General features: G+C 54.7%; 3 protein-coding genes across 6 annotated transcripts; 2 read left to right on the plus strand and 1 right to left on the minus strand.

Annotated features, from left to right (window-relative positions):
• Positions 1 to 1,115: 1,115 nt before the first annotated feature.
• KLHDC7B (kelch domain containing 7B) lies at positions 1,116 to 4,706 on the minus strand. The gene has a single exon (XM_046646689.1). The coding sequence runs from the start codon at positions 4,704 to 4,706 to the stop codon at positions 1,116 to 1,118; it is 3,591 nt and encodes a 1,196-aa protein (XP_046502645.1).
• Positions 4,707 to 13,866: 9,160 nt separating this feature from the next.
• ODF3B (outer dense fiber of sperm tails 3B) lies at positions 13,867 to 16,052 on the plus strand. Its single transcript, XM_046646146.1, has 7 exons — positions 13,867 to 13,930; positions 14,324 to 14,465; positions 14,641 to 14,844; positions 15,111 to 15,215; positions 15,389 to 15,510; positions 15,648 to 15,788; positions 15,924 to 16,052. Exons 2-7 carry the CDS (start codon positions 14,357 to 14,359, stop codon positions 16,002 to 16,004), a joined length of 762 nt encoding a protein of 253 aa, XP_046502102.1. The 5' UTR covers positions 13,867 to 13,930; positions 14,324 to 14,356; the 3' UTR covers positions 16,005 to 16,052.
• On the plus strand, positions 15,925 to 21,004 carry TYMP (thymidine phosphorylase). Of its 4 annotated transcripts, none has more exons than XM_046646142.1 (10): positions 15,925 to 16,059; positions 16,734 to 16,966; positions 17,133 to 17,335; positions 17,820 to 17,918; positions 18,357 to 18,486; positions 18,839 to 18,957; positions 19,465 to 19,627; positions 19,726 to 19,956; positions 20,174 to 20,314; positions 20,449 to 21,004. In XM_046646142.1, the coding sequence occupies exons 2-10, from the start codon at positions 16,744 to 16,746 to the stop codon at positions 20,619 to 20,621; spliced, it is 1,482 nt and encodes a 493-aa protein (XP_046502098.1). In that variant the 5' UTR covers positions 15,925 to 16,059; positions 16,734 to 16,743; the 3' UTR covers positions 20,622 to 21,004. The 4 variants fall into 4 exon arrangements, with proteins under 4 accessions (XP_046502098.1, XP_046502099.1, XP_046502097.1 ...); XM_046646141.1 differs by lacking the exon at positions 15,925 to 16,059 and adding an exon at positions 16,144 to 16,542; XM_046646140.1 differs by lacking the exon at positions 15,925 to 16,059 and adding an exon at positions 16,145 to 16,547.
• The last annotated feature ends 17 nt before the right edge of the window (positions 21,005 to 21,021 follow it).

Consider the following 21,021-nt stretch of genomic DNA (forward strand, 5'->3'; position numbering starts at 1 on the left):
TCCTATGGTAGTTCCAAAGTGGATAAAGGGGAACATTATTTATTCAGTTATGTACCCTGGGCACTGTGCTAGGTGCTCACATAGGTGATCTTATGTTCTCAAACTCTCCTGAGTGACAAATGTTCATCATCTCCATTTCACAGATGAGAAAAACGAAGTTAGATATCTTGTCCAAGTCCACACAGCTAATAAGGGGCAGAGCTAGGCAGAAACCCAGGTCTCATTGAAAAAGGGGATTGGTGGGAAGTGGGGCAGGCTTCTGGAGGGGCTGAGCAGGCAGGAGAGACCCCCACAACGATGCGGAAGGGCATAAGCCCAAGTAGTCCTGGCCAGGTCTGGGCTGGGATTATGGGCAGGGGCTACAGACAGCAGAGCAGTTTCACAGATAAGAGCTCTAGGTCCTTGAGGACCAGTCAGACAAAGGAGGGCTACCGAGTTGTTCCTGGGGAGAGCCAAGCCAGGCTCCCCACAGCCTCAGGACAGGCAGAAAGTCCCAGAAGCAAGGATGTTTTCCTGGGACTTCTTTGCCCCTGGTTCCCTGTTCCGCCCACTCATGGGCTGCTTGCCTAGCTTGGAGCCCTAGGGTCAGAATGTAGGAAGCACCAATGTGTTTCCAGCCATCTCCTTCCTCGGCTCAGCAGTCACAGAGCTTCTCAGTGGGACAAGTCCTGGTCCTTCAGTACACATCAGTGACCTGGCTCTCAAAGTACCGGGAGTCCCACAGGCATATTATTTCCAGGCAGTGTGGTTGGTACTATGACAGGGGAGCCTGGCTTGTGGAAGCCCAGAGAAGGGGAGCTCTGCCTTGAGGAGGGGTTGTGAGTGAGCCAAGGCATTGGGTAACCAGGGAAGGAATTGGGGCAAGAACTGAGTCATAAAGGCAGGAGCAGGTCACAGAGGCAGGGAACCTGGGCTCTCTCAGGGGAGGGGCAGGGAGTGGACAGGGGAAATCACCAGCCTTATTATAAAAGAAAAGGAAAGTTGTCCCAGAAACAACAACAGAAAGTTCTGGATCCCAGCCACCTCCCTGTGCCCCACTTGCCCTCAGACCTCCCACCCCTTGGCCCCAGGGCCTCCCCGGAAAGCATTGGCTCTCCTGGTGCTCTAGCAGCTGGTCAGAGGGCACTCTGCAGCGGATCTGCAGGGGGAACAGTCAGGACGAATGGACAGAGAACCCCCTTACTTCCCAAGGGAAAGGGCTGCAGCTCCTTGGCCTGGAACTGAGCAGTCCCCTCGGAGACCATGAAGGTGGCCGTGACCTGGTGGTTGAGGCAGTAAATGGTGTTGCCCAGAACTGTGCAGCGGAGCGGAGCAGGGTCAGGCAGCGGCAGGGAGGCAGCTCGGCTCCAGGACCCTGTTACGGTGTTGTAGCGCATCACAGCGGCACCCACACCCCGCAGCAGGTCAAAGCGGTATAGGAAGCCTCCCAGCGCCACCATGTCGCTGGAACGCCGGTGACTGGCACTGTAGGGGCACTCGTTCCACGAATCCTTCACAGGGCTGTACCTGAGCAAGCGGTAGAAGAGGTGGCCCCCAGTGACATAGATGTCCCCACGGCAGGCCACAGCCTCGTGTGCCACAGGGAAGGTGCCTGCAGGGAGGGGTGCGCGTGAGGTCCAGGCATCTGTGCGCGGGTCATAGCACTCCATGCTGTACAGGCACTCACCCCCGATGGCATAGAGAAGCCCATCCAGGGCTACCAGTTTGAGCTGGGCACGGGCCTGCTGCATGGGCTGCACCTGGCTCCAGATGTTGGTCAGAGGGTTGTAGCAGAAGACCTCATTGGAGCAGACAGCCTTGGTACCGGAGCCACGGATGCCCCCCGCCAGGAACAGATAGTTGTGCATGGTGCAGAGAGCACAACCCCTCAGCGGGGCCTCCTCAGGCACCTGTGTCAGGCGCCGCCATCTGTTCTCTTGGGGGTTGAACATGTGCAGGTGCATGCGAGGAAGCAGGGGCACAGACCCGGCCTCAGGAGCCTCCTCCCCACGGGGGCCCCTTGTGAGCCCCGAGCGGCTCAGCTGGTAGAGGCTGGGCAGCACAAGGACCCCCAGCACCGCCTGGCCCCGGCCCGTCCGAAGGCTCAGGATGCGCTCCCGGTCAGCCCCACTCAGCCTTCGGTAGAGGTTTGGGTCTCCCAGCACTTGAAGCAGATTGTCACTCATCAAGGCATAGGTGTCCTGGGCCAGGCCACGCTCCCCGTGCTGCTGGGCGAAGGCCAGGACGTCCAGGCAGCTGCCCAGACCCAGTCGCCGCTGCAGAGCTGCTGCTGAAGCCGGCTTGCAGGCTGGGGAGCTGGGTTTCCAGGGCCTTTCCACTACCCCCCAGCTCCCGGGCCTCTGCAGAAACACCATGAGTTTGCGGGCCTCTTTCTGCTTCTCTGTGAGACCCCCTCCACTGCCTGCGGGGCTGTGCCTCCCCACTGGCGCCTCTCCCTGGTGTTGCCCTGTGGCCTCCTGGCTGATCTCCCGCTCAGAGCTCTCGGCTATTTCACACAGGCTGCGTTTCCGTGGCCGTGGCCGGGGAACAGGCTGTGAGTGCCACCTCGCAGCAGGGGAGGGTGCAGGACTAGGCTGTGTCTGCTCAGGGGGCTGTGAGGGTGTCCTGGGCATTGCAGCTGGTGGCAGTAGGGAGTCCAGACATTTCTCCTCAGTTCCATTTCCTCCTGGGCCTGAGGGAGGGCCTGGGGTGAGAGCCCTGCTCGTCTCGGAGCTTCTCTGCTGTGGCCGACGTCCAGCCCCAGCTAGACCCCCTGTGCCTACCTCTGCGACCATCCTGACTGAGGAGCTGTGCCTGTCCTCCAGGGTGGGGACAGCCCCTTCAAGGGGAGAACCAGACTCTCTGTTCTCAGAGTGTGTGGAAGAGCTGGCATCTCTAAGGCTTTCCAGAGCTGCCCTCGAGGCTCTCCCTTGGGGCCTCTCTTGCCTGGGGAAGGGGTGACTCCTAAGAACCATAGAAATAAGGTTTCCCCAGCTGGTTGAGATCTGCCCCTCCTGGTTGCCCTGGCAGAGAGCCACACTGGGCTCCTGAGATGCAGGCCTTGACCCACTAGCTGGGGCAGGGGCTGGGGCTGCAACTGGGGCTGAGATTGGGGCAGGGGATGGGGCGGGGGCTGGCACTGCTCTGAGATTTTCATCCTCAGCAGGACCCTGGCTAACCCTGAGGGGCAAAGAGTCTGAAGGACACGAGTTGGGAGGAGTCGGGGTTACAGGAAAGAGACCTCGGTGCAGATGTACTGTGGGCGGGGAAGCTGAGGGTGGGGGATGCTTAGGGGTGTGTGCGGGGAGCGTGGCTGAAGGGCTCAGGGCAGGGGCGTCGCTGAGGATGTCTGTGACTGGCTTCCCTCCACCCAGACCTCCAGCTGCCTGTGCACTGCTCTGTTCCCCCTGGCCTTGCCAGGATCCACTCCCTTCTTTGATGCCTGGGCCCGCTGGCTTCTCTGTCCTGCCCGGCCCTGAGCTGAAGAAAGACTGGTCTCCAGAGCCATTGGCCTCAGCCTTTCCCACATTGCAGGCCTCTGTGGTTCCCTGCCCTTGGGACAAGAGGTGGCGTCCCCACTGCGGTTCCTCTAGCCATGGGCCCATGGAGCCTGGGGCCTGACTGAAGCTCCTGGTGACATGAACCTCCTTTCTTGCCCAAGGCCAGCCTTCCACGGAAGCTGGGGACCCCTGAGACTCCTTGGGGGACTGGGGCCCAGACTCCCTGCTCTCAGCACCTTTGGCTCCTGAGTCCACGGCTAGGCCTGGGGCTATTAGAGGCCCGTTCTCCCCAGGCCCCACCTCTGAGCCACCTGTTATGGGCCTGGTCTGCAGGGTGTGTGATGGCGGCAGCTCCTCGGGGAGAAGGGGCCTCTGGGAGCTTGCAGAGAGGCTGCTGGCTGCATCCACGGTATCCCACACACTCACCACAGTGGCCAGGCATAGGGGGTCCAGCTTTGTGGGCTGGCAAGTTCTATCTCCTGAGCTGTTGTCCACCTGCCACCGCCGGCTTCCTGGGCCTCTCCCCAGTGAGCCATGTGTCCCCACACCTTGTTGCCAGGGGCTGGTGTCCTGTTTCTCTGTGTGGACGGGGCCCTGGTGAGCTGGCACCTTGGCTCGGACGCCTCCTGCCTCTACCTGCATCTCCACTTCTCTGCCAGGACTCCGAGAGGTGAAGTGTATCAGCAGGGGGGCAGGTGTCCCCCCTAATTTTTTCCTATCCAGGAGGGCAGCACATGGCCTGAAAGGCTCACGTCCTTTACCTTGGGGGGCTTCTGGGGTGGCAGTACCATACTGCTGTCCCAAGGCCCTTCCACTGGCCATCTCGCCAGGTATTTTGAGTGGCGGTTCAGCTGTGGCAGCCAGACCTCTACCTCCCGTGGGCTCCTGATCCTGGGCTCCTGCTGCTGCCAGACTCCCCTGGTCGTGTCCTGGAAGGTCTGACTTCCCTTGCCCTGAGCTGGGTCCCTCGACGCCATCACTGACCTGGTACTTTGGGAGCAGGGCTCCCCTGTCTCCTCCTGCCTGAGAAGGCTGGGCCTGGGGGGCTGTGGACACTGGTCCTGCCACCTCCTGGTCCTGTCCAGAGCCGAACCAGTGCAAAGCCAGTGCTGTGGCGGCCACCACAGCTAGCGCCAGCAGAGTCAGCACGGTGCCATCCCAGTCGTCGTCCCCGTCCACATCCCAGCCCCAGCCAGGGCTGTCAGGCTCCAAGGCACCCTGGATCATGGTGCTGGGCTGCAGACTCAGCATGAGGAGCTGGGGCAGCAGGCTGGAAGCTGCGTGTGCTGCACACAAGCCTGTCCTGCACTCAGGCCTGGGCTGCCGTCTGCACAGATGACATCAGCAACACGCCCCGCCCAGAGGGCTGCTCCGTTAAGGTGGACCTGTGCTGGGGGCTAGATACTCTGCCTCGCCTGGGAGGAGGTGAGTCTCTCTGCCTCCACCCAGGCTTGGGGGTTTGTCAGGAGGGCCTAGTTGGAGATATCAGGAGACAACATAATCTACAAAAGCTCCGGATCTCAGGGGCCTCTCCAGGCCCCCCAGCCCAGCTCCTGCCCCCTTCTCATTTCCCACAGGTTTCAGTGGCAAATGGCAGTGTTCCTCAACACTTCCAGTATCCCAACCAACCTAATCAACCCTCACACCCCTAAACTCACCCCAGACACCAGTGTCTCTCCTTTGAGCCTGGGTCCAGCCTCAGGGGGCTCTGTCAGGGAAGAGTTACCCACAGGGAGATGTTATCTGTGGCTTTAGCAACATGATGCAGCCCTGATGAAATTACCAGAAACCCAAGAACCCAGAAACACACTACAGGGTGGCTGGGGGGATGGGGGAGACATGCCCTGCGGTGCCAACCCTGCAGGCAGGTCTCAGACTGAGGAGGTAGAGCAGAGAGGGCACGAGTCCTGACAGGAAGCACCATCCAACACAGAGACGGGTAGCTTGAGAAGGTGTGACCTCCTGTCACCACAGGGTGAAGTGGAGGCTTGCACTGTTCTCTCCGGGATACATAAGGGCACTAAGGATGGGCCAAGGCTGAAGCCCCAACACCCGCTCCTCCAGCAGCCTCTGGACTTTCCTTACCCTGAGTTCAGCAGAGATGCGATAGAGTTTTCAAAAGGAATTTTCCAAGCTGTCAAGAGGAAAAAATGAATGAAATACAGAAAATTCAAAAGTTGTATTTCCCTCTTTATTGGCCTGGCTTATTGCAACCCACGTGGCTCTTCTAGAACCCCCTGGGCCACTGCCTGCACCCTCTGGACTGTCTTGACTGCCCAGATGCTGCTCTCACTATGCCCCTGGAGAGCCCTGAGCCGTCTGCTCCTACTCCCCTTACCACATCAGCCAGCCCCCAGGGTCCTTTAGAAGCCCTCCTTCGTCCCCCGTGCTCTATCAGCCTGACCTTTGGGTGTCCCATCTCAGTTCTGGCCGAGTCACTCCATCCCCATCCTCCTTGTCGGCACTCAAGCCCCTCACAGGCAGGCATGTGGATGCTCGCATGGGGCATGCACCTGGCCTCCCCCTAGCACTTGGTTTCTCTGAGGAAGAGATTTGTCTCTTCTGTCTGCTTCTCACTTAAGTTGATCTTAGGAGTAAGTCTTGGGACAGGTGCCAGGTGGGGTCCAGACATGAAAAAGAGCCTGGAGTCCCTGGGACAAAGACAGGGCCCCCCCACAATGTGTATTTGTTCCTTCTTCTGGGACACAGGACTTCTCCCTACTTAGGCAGCAAGGAGATGGCCAGGAAGCGGCCCTGGCACCCAGCCTGGGCTCTGCTGAGCCTTAGTATCTCACCCATCTGGTCGCCTCCCAGCACCCCCCCCCCCCTCCCGCCCCGCAAGCATATTAGATGACAGTAAGAGGGTGGAAGGTGGGCCCATGCCTTAAGGTGGACCTCAAGTTGGGGGCAGACTTTCTGGACACTGCCCTTAATCTCTGTCCTGGCTCCAGGCTCTGCCTCCGGGTTAAGTTTAGGGTCCAAAGACCTTGAGACGATGGAAGTGACACCCCCATCTACACTTCCTTATAGGCCATGCAGTACACCATTAGGCATCTCCACCCACCTTCTTTTTTGGTGTTGTTTTTCTGAGGAAGATCTGCCTTGAGCTAACATCTGTGGCAACCTTCCTCTATTTTTCTGTATGTGGGTCGCTGCCTCAGCACGGCTGATGAGTGGTGTAGGTCCACACCCAGGAACCAAACCCACAATCCCAAGCCACTGAAGTGGTATGCACTGAACTTAACCACTAGGCCACAGGGCTAGCCCCTACACCCAGCTTCATGAAGTTCCCTCTTGTCAGTCCAAGCCCCAGGTTGCTGTCAGAGAATAGAAGTGTCCACCAAGTGATACCTTAGGACACCATAGTGTGGAGGAACTGAGCATAGGAAATCAGCCCAACCAACTTCACAAGGCGCTAAGAACCATGGTTGGTCCTAGAGACACACAGGTGACCAAGGAAGGGTCTAGTCCCATCCTCTTTGGAAAGAAAACACCCCCCTTTGCCAAAATCCAGATCAAAGGAAAAACTCTGCCCTGCATGGAGAAACTCCTTATTGGGAAGGTGACTGAGGACATGCTACCTCCCTAAATTTTGGGAGTTTTGCCCTCCTAACTTCCTAGAGAGAGTAAAAATGTAGTACTGCTGAAAAGGTAACAGAGCTTCAAAAGCACATGGGATCACCTACACAAGTTTTGAAACATAAATAATTGTTCTAGTTGTGCTGTGATAGCATAAATACGACAAATTACTATGAAGATAAAAAATAAAAGTCAAGAAAATGGGTCCTGAGAAGGTCTGACCTTTGGCAGCCTCCTTAGAGCTCCCTTTCTAATTGCCTGCTAAGGCAGGAATCCTGTCCCACTCTATGCAAAGAATAGAGAAGGATTTGTGCCTATGTACCTGGAGCTTCTGTTTCCTCAGATACAACAGAAGCAAAACAGGAATGGAGGCAGTCTCCTGCCTACCAGCAATCATCCCCGCCCATACGCTGGGGCCCTGGTGGGGTGGAGAAATGCCTCCACATGAGAGCTGATCCAGGGCAGCACCAAGAAGAAGAACCCACCACTCCTTGTCGCCGAGCCTGAGCACAGGTGGACGGTGCCCCAGCCACTGCTGTGCCTTTTCTGGAACATCTAGTGGATGAAAAGCATAGTGAAATGAAGACAGTTCCAAATGGAAAGCTGAATACAAATAGACAGCTAATATACATAAGTAGAAAACCCCATCAAGAGTAGAGTTTCTCTACTACCAGAATTTTTAAAAAGAAAGAAATATTGTATAATCAGCAATGATGATATAAAACAAAGAATATAATATTATTATATAATCCTATTTATATTAAAAGTATATGTGCATTTTTATATATGTGTAAATAAATCTAGAATAATGTTTAAGTCTTAGAAAATATAAATCCCAGATTTAGTCATTACACCCAACAAGGAATAGCTCTGAAGGACTTCATCTGATATGGGAAAAGTGTACACGCAAAAAAAGTTATTTAGGGCCGGCCCTGTGGCCGAGTGGTTAAAGTTCCGTGCGCTCTGCTTCAGCAGCCAAGAGTTCACGGGTTCAGATCCCAGGTGTGGACCTCCTCCACTCATCAGCCATGGTGTAGAGGCGTCCCACATACAAAGTAGAGGAAGATCGGCACAGACGTTAGCTCAGAGCCAATCTTCCTCACCGAAAAAAGAGAGAGAGAAATAATACAATATGATTTATAGTGGAAAAAGTTAAAATATGTAAGCATTCAACAATATGGAAATGATGAAGAAAATACGCACATGACTTTAAAATGTGGTATTGAAAAACTTATTTAAATAATTATTGATAATGTAGCTGTGAAGTTTAATACAAATATTAATGGGGAGTCTTGTAATAAATGAGGCATAAAATAAAATCTTTAAAAAAGGATAAACCTTGGGGCTGGCTCAGTGGCACAGCAGTTAAGTATGCACATTCCACTTGGCCCAGGGTTTGCCGGTTTGGATCCTGGGTGTGGACATGGCACCGCTTTGCAAGCCATGCTGTGGTAGGCATCCCACATATAATAAGTAGAAGAAGATGGGCACAGATGTTAGCTCAGGGCCAGTCTTCCTCAGCAAAAAAAAAAAAAAGAGGAGGATTGGCAGCAGATGTTAGCTCAGGGCTAACCTTCCTCAAAAAAAAAAAAAAAAAAAGGACAAACCATGGAAGGGTGGGAGAAGAAAGAGCAAAGCATAATGAAAGTCTCCTCTTATTCCAAGGGGAGAATATACACTGTCTGAATCTTGAAATCAGTTGCTAAATTCAGTCCAAATGTAAGTTTAAATTTTTTAAAAATTCTAAATCGATGCAGACATTTGCCACATACAGGGAGTGGAAAACAATGTCATAAAGATGACAATTGATAGAAGACAATTCAGCAATTCAAAAGACCCAATGCATCTCAAGCAGGAGAAAAAAAAGGAAATGAATACCAAGATACATCAGAGTAAAACTGTGGCAAACACAAAAGATGGAAAATCTCAAGAGGAACAAGAGAAAAAAGACAGACAGCCTACAAAGGAATGATAGCCTTACATCTGACTTCTCAATGACAGACAAATGAGGTCAGAAGACAATGCAATGAAATTTTCAATGTGCTGAAGGAAAATAACTACCAATCTAAAATTCTATACTTACAAGAAATATCTTTAAAGAATGAAGGCAAAATAAAAACATTTCCAGACAAATGAACACTGAGAGTCTTCACTGAAGGAAATTCTAAACTATATATTTCAGGCATAAAGAAAATCACACCAGGGGCTGGCCTGATGGCACAGCGCTTAAGTGCACACGTTCTGCCTCTCAGTGGCCCGGGGTTCACTGGTTCGGATCCCAGGTGCAGACACGGCACCGCTTGGCAAAAGCCATGCTGTGGTAGGCGTCCCACGTATAAAGTAGAGGAAGATGGGCACGGATGTTAGCTCAGGACCAGTCTTCCTCAGCAAAAAGGGGAGGATTGGCAGCAGTTAGCTCAGGGCTAATCTTCCTCAAAAAAAAAAAGGAAAAAGAAAAAAAAGAAAATCACACCAGATGAAAGAACTATGAATGCCAGAAGGAAAGAACAAGTGGTGAGTACATGAATATCTAAATAAACATTGACTTTATTATACAATAATCAGGTTTTCTGAGTGTCTTATGTAGAATTAAAAGAAAAACAAGAAACAATGAAATCAAAGTTGGTTCTTTGCAAAGATCAACAAAATTTATAAACCTCTAGCTAGAGTGACCAAGAAAAAAAAGGAAGATACAAATAACTAAAATCAGAAATGAAAGTGGGAACATTACCACCGACCTTATAGAAAAAAAAAAGACATTATAAGAGAATACTATGAACAATTATATGCCAACAAATTAGATAACCTAGATGAAGTGGACAAATTCCTAGAAACACACAAACTACCAAAACAAACTCAGAAGAAATGGAAAATCTCAACAGACTTAGAACAAGAGGTTGAATCAATAATCAAAAACCTCCCAACAAAGAAAATTCCAGGACCAGAGAGCTTCACTGGTGAACTCTACCAAACATTTAAAGAAGAATTAACACCAATCCTTCTCAAACGCTTTCAAAAGATTGAAGAGGCAGGAATACTTCCTAACTTATTCTATGAGGCCAGCATTACCCTGATGCCAAAACCAGATGAATACATCACAAGAAAAGAAAATTACAGACGAATATCCTTTATGAATGTAGATACAAAAATCCTCAACAAAACACTAGCAAACTGTATCCAGCAGCATATTAAGGGGATTATACATTGTGACCAAATGGGATTCATCCCAGGAAAGTAAGAGCGGTTCAACATAAGAAAATCAATCAATGTAATACACTGATTACAATACATTAACATACTAGAGCACATTAATAGAACAAAGAAGAAGAAAGCACTTTAGAGGTTGGCCCAGTGGTGTAGCAGTTAAGTTCCTATGCTCCACTTTGGCAGCCTGGGGTTCACAGGTTCGGATCCCAGGCGTGGACCTACACACTGCTCATCAAGCCATGCTGTGGCAGGTGTCCTGCATACAAAGTAGAGGAAAACTAGCATAGATGTTAGCTCAGGGACAATCTTCCTCAAAAAAAAGAAAAGAAAAGAAAAGAAAAGAAAAAGAAAAAGATTTTATCATCTCAATTGACACAGAAAGAGCACCTGACAAAACTCAGTACCTTTTCACGGTTAAAAAAAAAAAAAAAAAAACTCTCAGAAAACTAGGAATTACAGGGAACTACCTCAACATGATAAAGGACACTTAAGAAAAACCCATAGCTAACATCACACTCAATGGTGAAGATTGAAAATGTTCCCTCTCCCTAAAATCAGGAACAAGGACAGAATGCTGCATTCACTGAAGCTATTCAGTATTGTACTGGAAGTTCTAGCCAGAGCTCTCCAGAAAATAATAAAAAGGCATCCATGGGGCCAGCCCCATGGCTGAGTGGTTAAGTTCGTGCACTCCACTTTGGCAGCCCAGGGTTTCGCCAGTTTGAATCCTAGGCGCGGACATGGCACCACTTATCAGGCCATGCTGAGGTGGCGTCCCACATGCCACAACTAGAAGCACCTACAACTAAAAATACATAACTATGTACCAGGGCGCTTTGGGGAGAAAAACGAAAAATTTAAAAATCTAAAAGAAAAAGGCATCCAAATTCGAAAGGAAGAGGTAAAACTAACTCTAGTCACAGATGACACGATCTTATACATATAAAATTATACATTGAATCAACAAGTAAGCAACTAGAGCTAATAAACAAATTCAGCAAAATTGCATAATACAAGATCAATACACAAAAAATCAGTTGTGTTTCGGGGCCGGTCCGATGGCACAGCGGTTAAGTTCGCACGTTCTGCATTGGCGACCCGGGGTTCGCCGGTTTGGATCCCGGGTGTGGACATAGCACCACTTGGTAAAAGCCATGCTGTGGTGGGCGTCCCACATATAAAGTAGAGGAAGATGGGCACGATGTTAGCTCAGGGCCAGCCTTCCTCAGCTAAAAGAGGAGGACTGGCAGTAGTTAGCTGAGGGCTAACCTTCCTCAAGAAAAAAAAAAAAAATCAGTTGTGTTTCTATACACCAGCAACAAACAATCTGAAGAAGAAATTAAGAAAGCAATTTAATTTACAATACTATTTAAAATAATTAAATACTCGGGAATAAATCTAACCAAGGAGATGAAAGACTTGTACGCCAAAAACTACAAAACATTGCTGAAAGAAATCAAAGAACACATAACAGTTGAGGAAACAAAGAAAATCTATTATGTTTTATTTAGAAGCATTTAGGTGGGAGAAAAGGAGGACACCTCCAATGAAAGATGGTAATGTTGAAGGTAGAACTCATACATACCTTATATATTAGTTTTAAAATTTGTGAAAAATAAGAACAAAGTAAATCGAAAGAAAAAGTAAATCTCTTCCTTGCCAAATATTACAAAAAACTTCAACGATGATAAACAAATCCTGACTGATAGAGAAACTGAGCAATCAGTGGGAAGGGAGAGGGGCCAGGTGGTGCAGCATGTACAGAGCGCCCTCTGGAGGTAGATGCTATGCATAACGTCTTCCAAAATAAATTTACAGAAAGGGCCACCGAAACTGTTCAAATCTAATTTCAAGTGGTGTAAAATTTTGAGTAGCTATTTAAAAACTGGATTATAATTTATCTCCATGTAAAACATACATCCATTAATAGCTCGAGGCACATCTTTTTTTTTTTTGAGGAAGATTAGCCCTGAGCTAACATCTGCTGCCAATCCTTCTCTTTTTGCTGAGAAAGACTGGCCCTGACCTAACATCCATGCCCATCTTCCTCTACTTTATATATGGGACTCCCGCCACAGCATGGCTTGACAAGCGGCGCCATGTCTGCACCTGGGATCCAAACAGGTGAACCCCGGACCTCCAAAGTGGAATGTACCAACATAACTGCTGTACCACTGGGCCTGCCCCACATTTTCTCATTCTTAATTTTGTATACTTTTACTTTTCCCCCTTGATCAAGCTCATTAAAGCATTTATCTACTTAATTGTCTTCTTTTAAAAAATAGCTATTGTATTTATTCATCCTATTATTTTGTTTGTGTTGGTTCCTGTTTTATTCTTTTAGTTTATTTTATTCTTTTTTCTGTTTGTATTACTAAGTATTTCTAAGACAAACAGTAAGTTTTATTTAAAATGTTTCTTCATTAATGAAGTCATTTAAGGCTATACGTTTTCCTCTGAATACAGCTTTGGCTATGTTCTATAGAGTTGGGTATGAAGGGATCTGCCTTTTCAGTGTTTTATATATAATTTGTAACTTCACATTTAGGGATCTACCTTTGCTCTGTTTTTTTTGTTTGTTTTTTGTTTTCTTCTTCTTCTTCTCCCCAAAGTCCCCCAGTACATAGTTGTATAGTCTAAGTTGTAGGTCCTTCTGATTGTGCTATGTGCAATGCCACCTCAGCATGGCTTGACAACTGATGCCATGCCGGTGCTCAGGATCCAAACCAGCAAAACCCTGGGCCACCAAAGCAGAGGCCCGGAACTTAACCACTGAGCCACAGGGTGGCCCCTGCACTGTTTGATACACAATTTGTAACTTCACATTTGAGTTTCTCTTTGATCCAGGGCTTTTTAAGAAGAGAATTTGTTAATTTTTAAGTATTTGTTTCCTTCTTTCTTTCTTTCTTTTTCTTTTTTTTAAGGATTGGCACCTGGGCTAACAACTGTTACCAATCTTTGTTTTTTTTTCTGCTTTATCTCCCCAAACCCCCCCGTACACAGCTGTATATCTTAGTTGCAGGTCCTTCTAGTTGTGGGATGTGGGACCCTGCCTCAACGTGGCCTGATGAGCAGTGCCATGTCGTCGCCCAGGATCTGAACCCTGGGCCCCTGCAGCGGAGTGCGCGAACTTAACCACTCGGCTATGCAGCCAGCCCCTGTTTCTTTCTTTTTTAAAAACTGTTTTATCGTTTGTTTAGAATTGGTTTAGACTGATCAAATCATGTGTCCTATCATATCGCTTTATTCAACTTGTATGGGAGTTTTTGGCCCAGTATGATTATTCTTTGCAAATATTCCATGGGCTTAAACACATGCAAAGTTCTCTACACTTAACGTTTAAATTGAGTATGCGGTTTGTACTGTTCAATTTCTTTATTCTTATACTTGTTTTTCTGTGCAGATCTGTCCATTTCTGTAATGGGTATACTGAAGGCTGGGGAGGGTGTCTGGTCCGTGGCCTGGCCTGCAGGACACGTGCCAGTGCCATGGACTCCAAGGAGGGCCCCTGCGGGCGAGGGGCGGAGTCAGGTTGGCGTCGGGGGCGGTCAGTCCGGTTGCCAGGAGGCGGGACCTGGACACAATGGGGTCTGGGAGTTGGGCCGGGCGGGGGCGGGAATGCAGGCACTCCACCTTGCCTTCCCAGCTGGGAGCCACGGGAACAGGTCAGTGCGTCAACTTCGGGGCCCCCACTCGGTCCCCACGCCGCCCCTCGCCCCGGCATCCTCGCTCGATGCCCCTAAAATATCCCGCTCCTCACCCACCCCCACCCCCGAACTCCGGGTAATCCCCTTCCCGCAGTGCTGAGTCCAAACTTGGCGCTCGCACACACGCCCCTATAGAACTCATTTTGGGGGTAGGGGACGAGAGATGGCCTTGAAGCTCGGTCCCTGCTCCACGTCCCCCACAGAGCTGGATAGCCACTGTTTGTTTTCCTGGCGCCTGGGATACGGGATGGGCCCCGCCCCCGGAGTCCGGCTGAGCTAGACCGGAGCGGGGAAGAGCGTTTCCCGCGAGTTCGGGGTGGAGGGGCCGGGGCCGCCACCTTCTGTCCACAGGTGCTGCAGGCCGTAAGCACACCCCACCGCGCCATGGGCTCGGACGTCTGGGTCGGCCCTTGGCGGCCACACCGGCCCCGTGGCCCCATCGCAGCGTTCTACAGAGGCCCAGGGCCCAAATATAAGCTGCCACCGAACACGGGTACCAGCGGCGGGGTCAGGACTGTGCGGGGCTGGGGGGCAGGCTAGCGAGGTCCGTCTCGGGAAGGGGTGCTGCACCCCGGGCTGGAGGGTGGAAGGGAGGGAATTTCGTTCTGGGGGGACGGTGGGCTTTGCCCAGGGCGAGAAGCGGCCAGGCAAAGGGGACACTCCCGCAGGCTACATCCTACACGACCCGTCGCGGACCCGCGCCCCCGCCTTCAGCTTCGGCACGCGCCTCCCCACGCAGCAGACTTCGTGCGGCCCGGGCCCGGGCCACCTGGTGCCCGCTCGCATGACTGTGCGCGGCCCAGACGGCAGCCCCGCCTACTCCATCTATGGCCGCCCGCGCCACGCAGCGCCCTTCCTCACTCCCGGACCAGGTCAGGACCCCTGGGACCCCGGCCTCCCCAACACCTAGCCGCATCAGGGGAAGCCCACTCGGGAACCCCCCACCTGAGCCCCGAGCCCCCCTCGGGTACCCTAACACTAAATTCGGTACCCCCATATCCAGATCTCAAAACAACTCCAAGCCCCACCGAGCTTTGACAAATGGTGGCTCGGATTCCTCCTATTCCCAGGACGCCAGCCCGGGTCCCCACAAGGCCCCCAACCCGGTTGTGGCCCACACCCTCGGTCCGCCCCGCAGGCAGGTACTTCCCAGAGCGAGCGGGGAACGTGACGTACCCCAGCGCGCCTCGGCACACCATCGCTCCTCGAAACTGGGGCATCCAAGCGGAGCAGCAGACCCCAGGTGAGACCAGAAAGGCCCATTCCAGCACCATGACCCTTCCTATCCCTGACCGGGAATCGCTCAATCGCTCTCCAGGCGCTGGGACCACCCAGTACTCGCAGCGACGGGGAGACCCTGGGCCTGTCCGCAAATAACCACCCCCAGACCCCATCTCTCGGTGGCTCCCTCTCCAGGCCCCGGGACCTACACAGTGCCCTCGCTCTTGGGCCCGCGCGTCATCGGTAAAGTCTCGGCTCCGACTTACTCCATCTACGGCCGCAGCGCAGTGGGCTGCTTCTCCGAGGACCTCAGCAAGGTGGGGGAGGGGCTGCCGTGCACAGAGTAGCAGGGGCCAGCTGCGCGGACAGCAGAGGGTCAAGAAACAAGGGGTGGGAATCAGTGGTCAGCGGTGAATGGAGCCCGGGCCCAGCGCTCCTTCTGCGCCTCCCGCAGACCCCGGGTCCCTGCGCCTACCACGTGGTGAACCCTGGGATCTACAAGTCTCGGGCACCCCAGTTCACGATGTTGGCACGGACTTCGCTCCCCCAAGACAACACCCTGAATCCCGGGCCCGCTGCCTACAACGTAGACCAGGTGGTCAAGGGTCAGAGGCCGGGATGAGGGTCTGAGGTCCGAGGTTTGGGACCAGGGTCCTGGGGGTAACGGGAGTCCCGGCGCGGAGCCCGAAGGCTGGCTCCGCGAGGGCAGCGACGCCTCCTGGGTCCGCAGCCCCGGAAGCCTCGCGGCTGGAGCTTCGGGATCCGGCACTCGGACTACCTGGCCCCGATCGTTACGGACGTGGATGACTGACCGACCGGGCGGCCGCGGCCCCATAAATGTTTGCTTCAAGCTTCCCGAGCTAGCAGTGTGTCCGCCTCTTTGTGCTTGACTCGGGAGCACGGGCGAGAACGTGGAGCGGAGGGACTCGGGGCGGGGCGGGGACGCGGGGGACGCGGGGCGGGGGCCTCGGGGCGCGGGGCGGGGCCGAGATGCCGGGGGCGCGGGGCGGGGGTCCCGGGCGCGGCGACACTCCAGCCGGCAGACCCTGGAAGGGTGGGGCGGGGGGCGGGCCCGCCAAGTCCCGGAAGTCGCGCTCTCGTGGGTCTTCGTGATTGGCTGGGACAGAATCGAGCAGGGTTGTCCCGCCTCCTTGAGGCGGCTATTGGCCCAGGACCCTGCCTGTCTGAGCGGCCCCACCCGCCCGCCGTCCTCTGGCGGCCGTTGGAATCGCGGCCCTGCCCACCCGCCGCCGCGTCCAGGGCGGTGTCCCCGCGGTCTGTGGCCGCGGACACGGCAGGGCGGAAGGAGGCCAGAATCCTAAGCGGGACGGGCCAGGGCCGCTGCACAGGTCAGGTAGGGCTGGAGTCAAGTGGTGAGGTCTAGAAGTTGGCGCCAGACGCAGAGACTCGCGCACGGCAACACAGACCCGGGAAGAGGGGCGGGCCCAAGAGAGACGGGCAGGGGGTTGGGACAGGTGCGCCTGCCCCAGACACGGACGCAGGGCGGCGGCAGGTGCCAAGTGTGTCTTGCACCCCGCAGGCACGGAGCGATGGCAGCCCCAGCGACCTCAGCACCCTCGGCCCCACCCGCCCCGGTCGCGCCTGGTGACCTCTCGGAGGGCGGGAGTCGGGGCCCTCCTGACCTCCCGCCGGAGCCCAAGCAGCTCCCAGAGCTGATCCGCCTGAAGCGAGACGGAGGCCGCCTGAGTGATGTGGACATCAGGGGCTTCGTGCGCGCCGTGGTGGACGGGAGCGCGCATGGCGCGCAAATCGGTGCGTAGGGAAGGCCGGGCGCCCCTGACCCGACCCAGAGGTCAGTCCCGGAGACTGCCTGCCCCAGGGACGCCATAGCGCCCCACCACTGTCACTGACCTCAGGATAACCCATCGCGTGGGGAACGTTCCCTCATGCTGCCCACACCACCGTACCCCACACCTAGGGGCCATGCTCATGGCCATCCGACTGCGAGGCATGGATCTGGAGGAGACCGTGGCGCTGACCCGGGCCCTGGCCACGTCCGGACAGCAGTTGGAGTGGCCGGAGGCCTGGCGCTCGCAGCTCGTAGACAAACACTCCACAGGAGGAGTGGGTGACAAAGTCAGCCTGGTCCTGGCACCTGCCCTGGCTGCCTGTGGCTGCAAGGTTAGAAGATGCCTCCTCTTCAGACCAAAATCTTTGACCTCAAAGAGGCTAGCAGTCCACAGATAGCTTCTAGCCTCAAACCTGGCCCAAAGAGAGCCCCCAAAGGCAGGACCCAGTTTTCTCACCCCCCCACCCCCAGGCAGAAGTTTGGTCCTCCTCCCCATCAGTCCCCCCTAACAGATCCAATTTTCCAGCTTCCCCTTCCACTTCAGTACCCCATACAGGACTCCTATGGGAAGAGCTGGATACTCCTCTTTCTCAGTACCCCAGACTTGTGTCCCCAGGGATAGGTACCAGCCTCCTCCCTGACTGACACCCCCATCCAAACCAGGACAATTTCTGTTCCCTCTCCACCAGCTGGACACTCACTACAACTGCTTAGTAAATACTTAACTCCAGCTGAAGGCCTAACCAGGGAATGTGGGAGGGAAATGTGGAGGAGGGCGGTGACTACGCGGGTGTACTCAGCATCCCTGCCCAGCAGGTACCAATGATCAGCGGACGCGGTCTGGGGCACACTGGGGGCACACTGGATAAACTGGAGTCTATTCCTGGATTCACTGTCATCCAGAGCCCAGAGCAGGTACAAGTGGATCACTGATTGGTCATTGATCTGGGTTATTGATGGAAACATTGGCCAGAATTTCTGAAGGATCACTGATGGGTCATTAATCAGAGTCACTAACGAGGATATTGATGAAGTTATTCATGGGTCATCGGTGGTCATTGGACTTTGGTCAAGGTCATCAATGGAACTCTGCACTCATTAATAGGGACTTGGTCAAAATCACTGCTGGGCCTCTGATCAATCATTAATGGGCTATAGGGCATTGGTCAATATCCCTAATGGGTCAAACTAGTCATTAATGAGGACTTATCAGAATCCTCCATAAGTAACTGGTCCTGGTTTTGGACATTTGTCAAGGTTGATAATGCGTCACTGATCAGGGTCAGTGATGAGGTCATTGATCAGAGGTCTATGAGAGTAACTAGGAGTCCTGATGCAGAGGGGTTTTGCCAGATGCAAGGGCTCCTGGAGCAAGTGGGCTGCTGTATCGTGGGTCAGAGCAAGAAGCTGGTTCCTGCTGATGGAATCCTTTATGAAGCCAGAGATGTGACAGCCACTGTTGACAGCCTGCCACTTATCACAGGTGACTTGACCCCAGACTCCAGGGTCCACCACCTGCATGTTAAAGACCCCTGACCACAGAGTCAGGGTCCTCTCATCAGGGGACCATGGGACCTCCCCCAATCACAGGTGCTCTGACCCCACCCCAGGGTCAGCATCCCCTCATCACAGTATGCCTGATCACCAATTCAAGAGGGTGACTTGACTGATGCACAACCCACCAAGCCCAGTCACCACCATCATAGGGGACTTGACCCCAATGTTCAGGGCTCCTGACCCCTCATGACTGACTGAGCCCAGAGTCGGCATCCCCTGCATCTCCCAGGAAGCACCAGGCTCTCCATCACCTCCAGCCTCTCTGCCACCCTCCACAGCCTCCATCCTCAGTAAGAAGGTGGTGGAGAGCCTGTCTGCTCTGGTGGTGGATGTGAAGTTCGGAGGGGCCGCAGTCTTCCCTAGCCAGGCACAGGCCCGGGAACTGGCAGAAGTGCTGGTGAGCTACACCCACTGGAGCCTGTATGGGCCCTTGTGGGGGTCCCTGGGTGGCTGTGGCCTCTCTGTTGGGGTGGGTCTCCTCATGTGGCCCCAACCTCCCCTTCACAACTCTGGCAGCCTGATTCCCACATGCTTCTCAGTGGACTCAATGGTCCTGCTTCATCCTGGCCTCAGCCAGGACCCACCTTCCCTGCTGGCAGTCCCTCCGTTCAACCCCCCTTCCAGTGACTTATCCAAGCAAGGCTGACCAGGCCTCGGGTCTGGGGAAACCCTCCACAGCCCTCTGCCCCAGGCCAGGTACAAGATCATCCTGAGCCGCACAGCTGAGGTCAGTCATCTGCCTGCTTCAAGTCGCCCCTGCCCCTGCCCCTGCCCTAGGAGACCCCCTCACTCCTGGGGAACTGGCAGCCAAGGGTGCAGCAGGAGCTGGAGTTTGAGGACACTTGGGCAGCAAGAGGCCCGTTGGGATGCCGGGCAGGGTCCAGATGAAACCTTGTCTCCCCAGGTTGGCGTGGGAGCCGGCCTGGGGCTTCGGGTCGCGGCGGCTCTGACGGCCATGAACAGCCCCCTGGGCCGCAGCGTGGGCCACAGCCTGGAGGTGGAGGAGGCGCTGCTTTGCATGGATGGTGCCGGGCCGCCGGACCTGCGAGACCTGGTCACTAGGCTCGGTGAGGGGACTGGTAGAGGTGTGGGGGCCTACGCTTCAGAGCCGGCCCCTCCGGGAGGCCCCGCCCCCGCTTCACCTAAGCCCCCTCCCCGCCGGCAGGAGGGGTCCTGCTCTGGCTCAGCAGACAGGCGGAGACCCAGGACGAAGGCGCCGCCCGGGTGGCCCAGACCCTGGACGACGGCTCAGCCCGGGACCGGTTCGAGCGGATGCTCGCGGGGCAGGGCGTGGACCCGGGCCTGGCCCGAGCCCTATGCTCTGGGACTCCCGCGCAGCGCCGGCAGCTGTTGCCCCGCGCCCGGGAGCAGGAGGAGCTGCACGCGCCCGCAGACGGTGAGCGCCCGGAGACCCCGGTTCCTTGACCCCCAACCCAGGCCCCGCCCCTTTTCTTGAGTCCCAGTTCCCTTTCCTTCCCGAAACCCCGGGCCCTGGCCACTCCCTTTCCCCCGGAGCTCCTGGCCCCTCCCCTTCCCGAGGCTCGGCCCCGCGCCCTCCCTTCATCCCTCCCCGGCCGCGGCGTCCCCCGCCCGCCAGCACCCTCTCCCCGCAGGCACGGTGGAGCTGGTCCAGGCGCTACCGCTGGCGCGCGTGCTGCACGAACTCGGGGCCGGGCGCAGCCGCGCGGGGGAGCCACTCCGGCCGGGGGTGGGCGCCGAGGTGCTAGTCAGCGTGGGTCAGAGACTGCGCCGCGGTGAGCGCCGATCCTGGCCCCTCCTCGTCCCCGCCGGTCGCCTAGCCCGTTGGCCGCCCGTCTGGCCGCCCTGCTTGCTGGCCGCCTCGCCCGCTGGCCGCCGCGCCTTCTGACCCCTTTGGACCGCCCTGCAGGGATGCCGTGGCTTCGCGTGCACCTGGACGCGCCCGCGCTCAGCGCCGCGCAGCGCCGCGCTCTGCAGGAGGCGCTGGTGCTCTCGGACCGCGCGCCCTTCGCCGCCCCCTCGCCCTTCGCAGAGCTCGTTCTGCCGCCGCCCAGGACCATGTCCACCCACACGCAGCAATGAAGCCGAGAGTGCCAAGTCCTATCCATGCCTGTGGGGAGATTAATAAAGGGAAACCTTTAAAACGGGGTCCAGAGGACAGGAGGGAGAGTGCCACATAGCGCCGGCGGGCAGTTACAGGAAGAGAGTCCGGGACAGGCCCCAAAAGAGAATCCTCAGTACAGGAAGAAATGTGCGCTGCATTCCAAGCAAATCACCGCCCCAGCCTGAACTCTCCTTTCCTCCAAGAGACTTTGATTCAAAACCCTCCTAACTTCCTCCTTCTTTTCTACAAAATAACATTCTCCTGTCTTGTTTGCTAGATTTGCCTATGGTCCGCCATAGCTTGCACAACCGGAATTGCAATTCTTTGGCTATTTCTGAATAAACTCATTTTGCCGGTAGAATAACTGGCTGTTTTATT

The sequence above is a fragment of the Equus quagga genome, chromosome 19, assembly GCF_021613505.1.
Source record: "Equus quagga isolate Etosha38 chromosome 19, UCLA_HA_Equagga_1.0, whole genome shotgun sequence".
NCBI classification, from domain to species: Eukaryota; Metazoa; Chordata; class Mammalia; order Perissodactyla; family Equidae; genus Equus; species Equus quagga.

Coding starts and splice junctions, on each gene's coding strand:
- TYMP (XM_046646142.1), top strand. CDS start 16,744: ATGGCAGCCCCAGCGACCTCAGCACCCTCGGCCCCACCCGCCCCGGTC. Junction 17,336..17,819: donor TGGCTGCCTGTGGCTGCAAG/GTTAGAAGATGC, acceptor CCTGCCCAGCAG/GTACCAATGATCAGCGGACG. Junction 19,957..20,173: donor GCTGCACGCGCCCGCAGACG/GTGAGCGCCCGG, acceptor CTCTCCCCGCAG/GCACGGTGGAGCTGGTCCAG.
- KLHDC7B (XM_046646689.1), bottom strand. CDS start 4,706: ATGATCCAGGGTGCCTTGGAGCCTGACAGCCCTGGCTGGGGCTGGGAT.
- ODF3B (XM_046646146.1), top strand. CDS start 14,357: ATGGGCTCGGACGTCTGGGTCGGCCCTTGGCGGCCACACCGGCCCCGT. Junction 15,511..15,647: donor TCTCCGAGGACCTCAGCAAG/GTGGGGGAGGGG, acceptor CGCCTCCCGCAG/ACCCCGGGTCCCTGCGCCTA. Junction 15,789..15,923: donor CTGCCTACAACGTAGACCAG/GTGGTCAAGGGT, acceptor CTGGGTCCGCAG/CCCCGGAAGCCTCGCGGCTG.